This window comes from Acanthisitta chloris, unplaced genomic scaffold (genome assembly GCF_000695815.1).
Source record: "Acanthisitta chloris isolate BGI_N310 unplaced genomic scaffold, ASM69581v1 scaffold15126, whole genome shotgun sequence".
NCBI classification, from domain to species: Eukaryota; Metazoa; Chordata; class Aves; order Passeriformes; family Acanthisittidae; genus Acanthisitta; species Acanthisitta chloris.
The window spans coordinates 11,385-22,230 of NW_008677760.1; the positions used below are offsets into that span (position 1 = coordinate 11,385).

Here is a 10,846-nt window from a genome sequence, read left to right on the forward strand (position 1 = left end):
TTAGGGTGATTTTGTATGTCAAAGGCTGTTCAAACCCTCACATTAAGGCCTGAAACCCTATAAAGCTGCAGTGAGGTGACAAGACCTGAGAGCACCAAATACCTGGGAATGCACTCTGTCCTCAGGGAAAAATGGCATAGGGGAGTGGCAGGGGGAGAAAAGTGGGCTTCTAGGTCTTCCTATGTATTCTTTCAGTACAGACGTTTGTAGCTCTGACAAGATGTTTTATTTTCTAGCTTTTAGTTATGTAAAAGATAGGCCAACGCCTGTTTTATCAGGTTCTAAAGTATCAGGAGAAAATCTACATGGACAGCTCAATGGAGAGGCACAGGCAGAGCAAAAAGAAAATATTAGTTTGTGATAGGAAGATGAGGGAGAGAAATGTGGCACCAGTTGAGTATGTTCTGGTTCTCTTCCTGAAATTTAGTGCTAGGTACTACTCACCTACACCTCTTCTTTCTACTAAACCTGGAAACCTGGAAGTTCCATAAAGACTATAAAAGGGCATTCAGAAAGATCAAGGGGATAAATTGAAAGAGGGAAATTTAGATTAGATCTCAGGCAGAAGTTTTCCCTGTGAGGGTGGTGAGACACTGGCCCAGGTTGCCCAGGGAGGCTGTGGCTGCCCCAACCCTGGCAGTGTTCACAGCCAGGTTGGCTGAGCCTTGAGCAACCTGCTCTGGTGGGAGGTGTCCCTGCCCAGGGCAGGGGGTTGGCATTGGATGATCTCTGAGCTCCATTCCAACCCCTTAGCATTCTATGGTACTATGATCATACAACACTTTTTACAATCTATATTTTAAAGAAAAGTTGGCAAGAATAAATACAGTCAATGACTGGTATATAGGAAGCTAATGAAAATCAGTGTAGGGATGAGGACAGGCCATTTCAGAACATCCTGTGTCTTCTTACATCCTAAGACCACCTGTTATTTCAAATTCCAGCTTAATCCTTCTATGAAAAAGCAAGTCTTTATAGCCTTCATATAAAGAACTAATATCCAATTTTGCAAATAACAAGGCTACATAAGTAAAGTCGGTAAGTATGGACTGTTTCCTGCAGATTAACAGAGTAGTAGCTCAAATGCTGAGTTAGGATTTGAAAACATTCTGCTGATCAAGGCCTGCAAGAAAAAGAACAGCTCTTTAAGAACTGCCTCCACAAATCTTTCCAGAACAGTGATTTCAATCCATGTGACCTGGAATTTCTGACACCTAACACTATGATTCTTCAGAATACATTCAGAAACAAAAAAGGGGAAGACGTCAGAGCAAAAGGACACCTGGACTGGAGAGAGCAGCAGCACGAGACAGGAAACACTGTATAATTAAGCCAACAAACAAACAAACCAAAGCCTGACACAACTCAAAGTAGCAATTAAAAGTTGGACTTGCCACCTAAGTGGGCACTCCTGCCACTACACCATTATCATTGAGCTCTTCAGAAACACATGCTGCTGACTGCCATGTGACAGAGTTAATGGCCATACAGACATCTAACTCATACAGGTTTTACTTCCATTACACATTTAGCATCAGTGAAGCAACAATACTAGCAACCAACAAATACATATGTACTGTTAGGCTAATGTGGCAGGCTTTGTTACATCTCTAATGTCATTCTTTTACTTGTGAAGGTGCTTAGCTAATCTAAAAATGAATGACTATATACAACAGTACTTTAGTAATTCCTGTCTTGGGTGAGCAATGGTTTCTATATTGAACAAAGACACAGCACAGCACTATGCTGAAACAGACAAAAATACAGCCCTCAGAGCTTATGGTAACAATAGAAAACATGAGATGCTTACAACGTATGTAAAAAATCCTTTTACATAAGCCCCAAACCATCAGCTAAAAGCAGCTCTGTAAGCAGAACCAGGACTGGAATGTTGCCACTCTCCTCCATACTGTGCAGTGCCCTGAGGACTAAAATTCGCAGATTTAGATTTTTCTCCACTTCCTTTCAGTTGTGCTCAGCATGCTGAGTCAGGCAAGTCAGCTCATTCATAATAATTTGGAAGAAACTCAAACATATACTCACCAAGGAAACAACTAATGTGAAGAGCCAGGCATAGATGAAGAAGTAGTCTCCACCTATTTTAATAATGTAAAGCAGAAGGGATGTCACTGGCAACAGAATACATTGAGTCACGACAAACTTCTTGATAGCATCCTTAAAAAAAAATCCCAGTGTCTGTAAAGAAAGGATAAAGGACATCAGTGATATGTCAATGTAAATATGGATGTGTCACTGTGATTAGTGGAATGATCCCTTCAGATAAGACAAATGGCAAAACAGCAATGCCAATGTGATAGGGAACTGGGAGTCAGCCAAAAAAGGTGATGAACATTTTCACCTCCTCTCCTGGTAGCTCCTTACACCCACATGGAACCAAGACCATGCAGATGCATCTTTCTTAGTAAGGGCTGACCAAACCCTCATCTTGTGTTGCCCATTCATTAAAGGAGAAAGGAAAAATTTAAGCAGATCTGTCCCTTACTTCCTTTACCAAACTATATCCCAGACATCACGGAATTCTTAGAGCATAAGAAATCCTCAAAGAAACACAGCTACTGTGAAATGTTTTCTCTTTGAACAGATGCCTCCATTCTTCTTAACTTTCAGTTCCGCTGCGCTGAATGTCTTAACTGGAAATATCTCCAAGTCCTATTACAGATTTTCAGCAGTACATTGGGTATCCTAGTCCAGGCTTCCAAAGACATACAGTTACTACTCACGTAGCTGTCTCAGGTTTTAAAATTAGTCTAACTTTAACAGAAGCAACAGAAATTTCTAATACCTCCATCTGAATGAATCTGATTCCGTGACTCTGCAACAGGATTAGACACCCATCCAGCTCTAAGAGCCTATTAAGCAAAGATCTTTCCAACAAGGATGTATTAAAGAGCTCATACTACTTTAAAGAACTCATCTGGAAAGAAAAACAGGTCAACTATGATCCATTTATCTCATATTTTCATTTTAAATCTTTATTACCAGCTCCACAGTCTAGGAGTAGAGCTAGAAAATTGCATGGTGTCCTTCATTATTGCCTAATTTCTAAGGCTGATGTGACTTGGAGAGATCCTAATTTTCTGCAAGCCACTCCTGGAGCAGAAAGAGTCTGTCTGAAGATGAGTTGAGAATCTTTGCTAGAAATTCCAGTCTGGCCTCATACCAGGTGTGAATGTGGCTCATTCACTAGGGGACTCAGCCCGTCAGCCTGAAATGAGGGATGGAGATTTGACTGTGTAAGACGTTTGGTACCTCAGCCTGGATTGGATATGGACTCAGCCTTCAGCTCTCGGCATGAGGACCACTGCAGTGAAAAAACCCTTGTAAAAGATGCTGTGCAGGTGGCTCAGTCAACCCCCACAGTCACTCCCATGGGGGTCAGTGCCAAGGCTTCCTTTTCTTGTTTGCTTAGGCACAGTGCTTGCACTGACAACACTGAAGCATTCAGAGAGCACAGCAACAAGGAGAGCATGTTTAGATATACCCAGAATCCTGCTCACCCTCCCTAAAGCACACAAAGAAACCACGTGGATTCTGCAAGCTCTCAAGGCATTTTTAAAGAAGCCCAAGCTGTTAAGTGCAGTGTTTGACTCTCCTCCTGCACAGAGGCAGGGCCTGATCAAGTCTCCATCCATCAGCTACTCTACCAGTTGGCTCTGATTCTACTGACAGTCTTTGGACTTTTGTGTGCTGGACATAAAGGGCTTGCAGATCCTGCACCAAGATGGAACTTACTCCTCACTAAGGCAGGAGAAGCAATGAAGGTGCAGGTCTGATGTGACTGGCCAGGATTGATATGAGAGACAAGAGTGAGAGATGGCTATTAATGTGTGTGTAAGGATCCTGAATGTCAAAAGGATGGCCAGGCTAGGCCAGGGCATAAGCATGCTGCAAGAATTAGGAAATTGCCAGTCCTTGCAATTTTGAAGGACTATAAAACAGAAGTGATAGGCAGAGAACAATCAAAATACATTAAACAGGTATTTCCCCTGAAGAAAAGATTGATTGACTCGTGCTCTGGAAACATGGGGACATTCTTTCCTCCCTTGCTAGGAGCAAGATGTTAGCCTGCCAGTGAGCTCACTGTAAATACGCAGAAGGGAGGGGGATCCCCCAGACTACACCTCAGCAGCACCTGGGACATGAGTGGCTGCGGGCACCGCTGTTCTGAGGGCGAGCATTTCCAGCTGGTGAGAGAAAAAAGGGATTGTCCCAAGTTACACACGGGTTTTTAGAAGCCCAAGAGTTTTTTACAAGACTAGAGAGCTAAATGGAGTATAAAAAGAGTTCTGAGCTGGTCACAAGTTCAAGATTTATGACTAATTAGAACAATCTTCACATCTGTTTCCCAAAGGCTGGAGCAAGAGCTGCCATTGGCCCAGTATCCCAACGTCAGAGGAGGAGGTGACACAGCCAAACCAAGCCTTGCTGTTTTCTAGAAATACACACAGATGCCACTCAGTTTTGTTTCACAAGCTGCAAACTGGATCACTGCATCTAAAGCTTTTTTCCTCACTTATTTTCTTGCTTTACAAAACAGAATAAGAAACATCAGTTTATCAATTTACCAGAAACATAATAAGTTTAGAAACAAACTGATTCCACTTGTTTAGGTCTTGCTCAGTCTTCCTGCCTCCATAGAAACTGCAAGATGGAACTGGCATATACCAGAGCATCTCTACTGACATTAAAATGAGCCAAACAGACTTATTTGCTACCATCCAAATTCCATTCTATTGAAACAAACAACAACTTCCTAGGAGACTTGGAACAGAAATACTGTAGACAATACCAGCTGGGCCCAAAAGCAGAAAACAACTGTTATGCTCTGGCATGAAATGGCTAATGGTGTGTCCCAGGTTGAGGTTCTTCTCTCAATGAAGTGCAAGGTCCTACATCTGGGCCATGGCAATCCCAGCACACCTACAGGTTGGGTGGAGAAGGAATTGAAACCAGCAGTGAGGAGAAAGACTTGGGAGTGACAGTGGATGAGAAGCTCACCATGACCTGCAGTGGAGCAGTCTGGGCTGCACCAAAAGGAGTGTGGAGGTCAAAAGAGGTGATTCTTCCCCTCTACTCTGTTCTCGTAAGATCCCACCTGGAATACAGCATGCAGTTCTGGTGCCCTCAACACAAGAAGGACATGGAACTGTGGGAGCAAGTCCAGAGGAGCTCAGGAAGTTGCTAAGAGTACTGGAGCATCTCCCCTATGAGGACAGGCTGAGGGAGTTAGGGCTGTTCAGCCTGGAGAAGCGAAGACTGTGTGAAGACCTCACAGCAAATTTTCAGTATCAGAAGGGCCTATAAGGGAGGCGGAGAGCGACTGTGTTAGGAACTGCCATGATAGGACAAGGGGTAATGGATTCAAACTGAAGGAGGGGAAGTTTAAGTTAGATATTAGAAAAAAAATTGTTACTGTAAAGATGGTGAGACACTGGCACAGGTTGCCCAGGGAGGCTGTGGCTGCCCTGACCCTGGCAGTGTTGAAGACCAGGCTGGATGAGGCTTTGTGCAACCAGATCTAGTGAGGAGGTGTCCCTGCCCACAGCAAGGAGGGATGGGACTAGATGATCTGTAAGGTCCATTCTAACCCCTAAAATTCTGATTCTATGATTCTATGAAACGAGTATCTGATCTCATGAGAAACTGATACTGACAGGTTAAACTAAGTTGGTGAAAGAAATTAGGGAAGTCAGGGGTGATAATAAGTGAGGATCTAACAGAAGTACAACTGAAGAACTGAATTCTCCAGTTTTGTAAAGGCTAATATAAGAAATCAGTTAAGTGAAAGAAAATGAGGAGGAAACTAATGTATCAGTTTTCTTTCAACTGATCAATGGCCGTAAATCAGGAGTGCCCCTGTCAAGTAGTGAGCCAGACTTCCCAGGAAGGGCATATGAAGGGCAAAAAAACATCCATCAAAAAATGAACAGCTGAGGTATGAAATGTCCTTTGTCCCATGCCCAGCACACACATCTCTGCTCACAGCCTGCTGCAGCACAGGCACTCCCACAACAGCCACAAACTGTCACTACTCTGATTTTTATGCAGTTCAAGTAGAAATGTCCCTAAAACTAATGATCTTTGGCACAGATATGGACAGACCAGTCCATCTAACCACTCTGAAACCATAAGGTCAGCACAAGTGCTCTCTGCAGTACCTGTTGATTGAAGCCATGTTTCTCTTCTATGACAAATGTGTTATATAAGCTCCATGGGAGACCAGTCACTGCACTGAAGAGTGTTGCAAGCAGCAGAAATACCAATGACTGAACAATCTAGAAAAAAAAGCACAAAAAACCCCACCTGATATTTGTTAACCTGTACTAACATAAATATTCTGAGTATTAAAAATGGACTTTAAGTCAGTGGTTGAACCAAAACCAGTTAGAAGACAAAGCTAGATAAATTTACAGAAATAATTTGTTAGTGATGATTAGATTATTGCTCACTAGAAGAGCTTACTAAGGATTTGGGACACAAATTTGGATACATGCCTCGCCCACAGCACAAAGACAACGTAAGCAGTAACCTCAAATTTCTTACCTATTTACTGTGCAGGAAGATCAAATCTAGGACTAGTAAAAAGACAACACCCCCATAAAGAGCTCCCAAAAACCCAAGCTGCCCATACCCTCGTCTGACTTAAAACTTCTAGAGTTGTATGCTTTTAACATAAAAGGCAATTTTAATTAGTATGCTAGTTTAATGGTCACATACTGTCACCAGTTCTCAGACTCACACAATCACTATGTCCATCAGAATCGATTTGTTATTTTTACTGTATCATAGGTTAGCTAAATCCAACTGTAATTAAATGCCAAGTTAAAAGTAAAAATTATCACAATATGGACCAAATGTTTTCATTGAAATCTAAAGCCTTCTTACCTCATATTCTGGTCCGAACCCAGCCTGACCAGAGATCTGACCAGACAGATTCCAGAGGAAAGGAATTCCTCCACAGAGGAGAATCATCTTGAAAACAAAACCACATACCACAGAGGCAGTATGAAACACACTGGCATCTTAGTGTACTAAAATTTCAGCATGATAAGGACCTTTTAAGGGTGAATAAGACAAGTTTCATAATTAGGCTTTTTGTCCCCCCTCTGATCATCAGTGATGAAGCAAACCTGGAATATCTGGCAATAGTTCATGTTTACTCCACAGAAGTAGAGAGTAGGTCATTGTTTTTTTCCTGGGAAATACCAGTACATTTCAAAGCTTATTTTCTGTGGAGTTTGCTGCTGCTGCATTGGCTCAGACATAAGGTGTATTTTCATTAGACCTTACAGCTCCTGTACCCCGTGGTTGTGTAACTGACCCTCTCAGGCAGAGGGGCTGCAGGATTCAGTCAGGTGCTGGACGGGGCAAGCTCACATGGTGTCCCTGCCCAGAGACAGGGCCCAGTTTTACTTTCAGTACTGCAGCTGCCACAGACATTTGAAGAAAGCTTCATGCCCTCCTCCTTGTGCCTGCTTACAATGCCTCCTGCCATACAGCCTGCCAAGAAACAGTGAGGGGACACTGGGAACACCATCAAGGAAATGCCTGAGGCAGAGCTACTGAAGCAGGTGCTCCCTGCAGCTCCCTCTGGGGCTGGCAGTGCGTGTCACAGCTCAACTGCAGGTTCCCTTTCTTAGCAAGTGATGCATCACTATACATATAAAAATCAGTTTTCAAGTACCAGGGGTTTATTTACTCATTTATTTCGAAAGGCTTACTCTCCCAATCTGTTAGGGTGTGTTTTCAGTGTCAGCAAGAGATAGAAGGACCAACGCAACCTGGTTTCTCCTCTGAAGGCTACCTACAAGCTTCAGACCTGGAAATCCCAGAGGTACCAACCCCTGAATCAAGACAGCTATTACCATGATGTTGATACTCTTTATTAGTTTAAAAAAACCCACAACTAATGAATGTCTGAAATAAAGCTTACTAGTAATTCTAACACAGTACCTCCTCTTGAACTAACTCGCTGGGTTAATGAATCACACTGCTACCTATTAAAGGCAAAAGCTTGCAAAACTGACATCCAGTTTCATCAGCTTTGGCCACAACAGCCTCTTTCAAGTTCAGGCAGTTTCCAAAGCCGAGACAAGATGCAGTTCATGCTCTAAGGAAGTGGCAAATCCAGACAGTAGAGGTCACCTCACTTGCACTGCAATCTGGTAATCCCAGGATGGATTCTGAGAAACAGAAAGACACAGCTCAGCATCCCAGACAGGACCATTAACTCACCATCACAGACATGTACAGCAGAAACTGTACATGTCCTCCACTCCTCCTCCAACCTGCCAGCGTTTGTCCCTCCTACCCATCAGCTGCTCCATCCTGAGCCTGGTGTCAGCTGCATACCTGTTGAAGGTGTGCTGAGTCCCACTGAGGATATTAAACAGTATTTTGCCCAACTACAAACCCTTGAGAGCCACCACTGGTTTCCCCTTGGAAACTGAGCCATTGGCTTTATCTCTTTGGATGTAGTCATCCAGCCAGTTCTTCATTCATCTAACAGTGCATCTGGCAAAGCCACATCTTTCCAACTTAGTGGCCACAATGTTGTGGGGGATCGTAACAACAGTAGGCCTGGGTGAAAATAAGCACAGACTGGGGATACGGCTCTTTGAATAGCAAGGCACTAAATTCCATGGCAAAAGAGGCTCATTCCAATCATGTATATTTTCCTTAAAAGCAACAAGGGAAGCTGTTTTGGTTAAAGCTCTTGAAATTAAGATAAAGCTTCAGAACCTTTTAAACTTGCTAGGCAGTACCATCTCCCCCTGCCCACCAACCCACTGCTTTGATTTTCAAACGAAACACTGCCTCTAAAGTTGATCTGAAACAAAGGAGCTTTTCAAATTCACATAAAAATTGTCTTGGGTTCTACTCAGTATATCAAGAGCCCAGAAAGAAGAAAATAACACACTGCACTGATACAACACCCTTACAAGTTCATAGAAAAGAAAATGAAGTATAGGCTGGGCTGTACAAAGGCGATCAGGAAATGTGAAAGTTAAGAGGAATCACAAGTCTTATGCACTGGGTTTGCATCATTATTTCACAGTTATATGACTGACACTGTTTAAGAATCCTATTTTCATTGTCTTTTATAACTGACATTTTTGCTTCCTGAAGTTCACTGTGAAGTAGAATCATACTCCAATTCTACTCTGCGATGCCAGGCACTTCAGGACTCTTTCTGGTACCCAGTTGTGCTACTGATGAGCAATGCAGTTCAGCAGTGAGTTGGAAAAGGTTTCTCATCTCTTAAGACTGTTTGTAAATTACACATGTAAATACTTTGTTCTAACTCAATGGTTCTGTTTTTTCGTGTATCTGAACATCACTTGCCCGGTGCAATTGTTCTTACACTCCAGAAGTGTCCATTGGTACTGTCCTTGTTCTCACAGGCTGCTCTGCTTACCTCCTACTTAAATTTTATCTAAAAATCAAAGTAGCTGCATCCCTCCAATCACAGGGAAAGGTCTGTATTTTAACATCTTTACAGAACTCTAATGCTGCTTAATTACATGGCAATGGAAACCATAACACAATATAATACATACAATTAGATGTAAGGTAAGGCTGTAGTTGGCAGTATGACTCAGCACTGCAAAGAGGAACAGTGTGCTGTTGGAGCAAGCTGCTTCTTTTTCTATGGCAAATACCACCCAAACAAGGAACACAGAATCCCAGGCCTGCAAATATCAGTGTTTGCCATAAGACACCAGAAGACCAGAGACACAGCTGCATGGGATCACTGAAACCAAAGTATTCTACAGTCCATGCACATGAAAACATCCTATGAAAGGTACTTACAGTGCCCTCAACCTCTGAATATAGTCCTGACCAAAAGCTGAAGGTACTTTTGTCCAGCTGATACAGACGAGACTTCTCAAATGTTTCTGAGTCCATGATCTGTCCCAGCTCCTGTGGCACATGTGTGGTTGTTCTGTACACTCGTCTCTGAAAGATTGAACAAGAAACTTAAAGTCAACATCTAATAGTTTAAAGGAAATAAGTAAGATTTAGAAGTAACATATAACATGAACCCATGAGCCACCACAGAAAGTTTGGAAAAAAAAGAGAAAGCAACACACAAAGTAACAAATGTTCCTAAATTTCTGTTTTCTATCTTGTGCTAAATATAAAACTGAAGTATGATTATTATATTATAACCAGGAACTGAGTTGCTGCTTATTAACTTATTTAGAATAGTTCAAATACGGATCACACAAACTGATTTTTCCACAGGATGTAACTTAGGGCACCACAGTAATGACTGGGCAGAGTTTGAAACCAAACACATACATATCCTCTCCTGCAAACCACTCGACTTCCCCAGCGCACAGATCCTCACAGTGTGGCTGCTCAAACCAGGTGCTGCTTCATTCTTAGTAGAGAACTCATCACCCTAGAACTTGTAAAGATTAAGTCTTTTCCTGCTGCTGTCTTATTTCGTTTCAGTATATTTACTGAAAAGCTCCCACCCTTTGTCACTTCAAAACAGCCTCGCTCTGTCCAAGGCACCAGGCTGCAGAGTCCCGGCTCGCAGGGTCGCTCCTGCCCTCTGAGCTCCTCTGCAGGGATGGGTGCACGAAAATGCTCCGCATTCCTGGCCAGAGTGGCGCTGGAAAACCCGTGTCCCGCCGGAAAACCCGTGTCCCGCCGAGCCTGGCAAGGACTGGCCCTGCCCTGCCCAGCGGGCACGCTGAGGGTGGAGATACTGCTGGGAGGTGACAGCCGGGGCCTGACCGAAGGGACACTGCGTGCTGTATAATCTCACACTCTGCAGTAAGAAAAGGGGGTTGGGATGTGCCTTTTCCAGGGT

General features: G+C 43.1%; 1 protein-coding gene across 1 annotated transcript in view; it reads right to left on the reverse strand.

The window, feature by feature from the left end:
- Positions 1-9,981, reverse strand: part of ZMPSTE24 (zinc metallopeptidase STE24) — a gene marked incomplete at its 5' end in the record, with an annotated part of 18,688 nt that extends 8,707 nt beyond the window's left edge. Inside the window, 4 exons of the mRNA XM_009076642.1 lie at positions 2,044-2,196; positions 6,180-6,296; positions 6,907-6,993; positions 9,835-9,981. Of these exons, the coding sequence (XP_009074890.1) occupies positions 2,044-2,196; positions 6,180-6,296; positions 6,907-6,993; positions 9,835-9,981 (504 nt within the window). The remainder of the gene's footprint in view (positions 1-2,043; positions 2,197-6,179; positions 6,297-6,906; positions 6,994-9,834) is intronic.
- Positions 9,982-10,846: the final 865 nt, after the last annotated feature.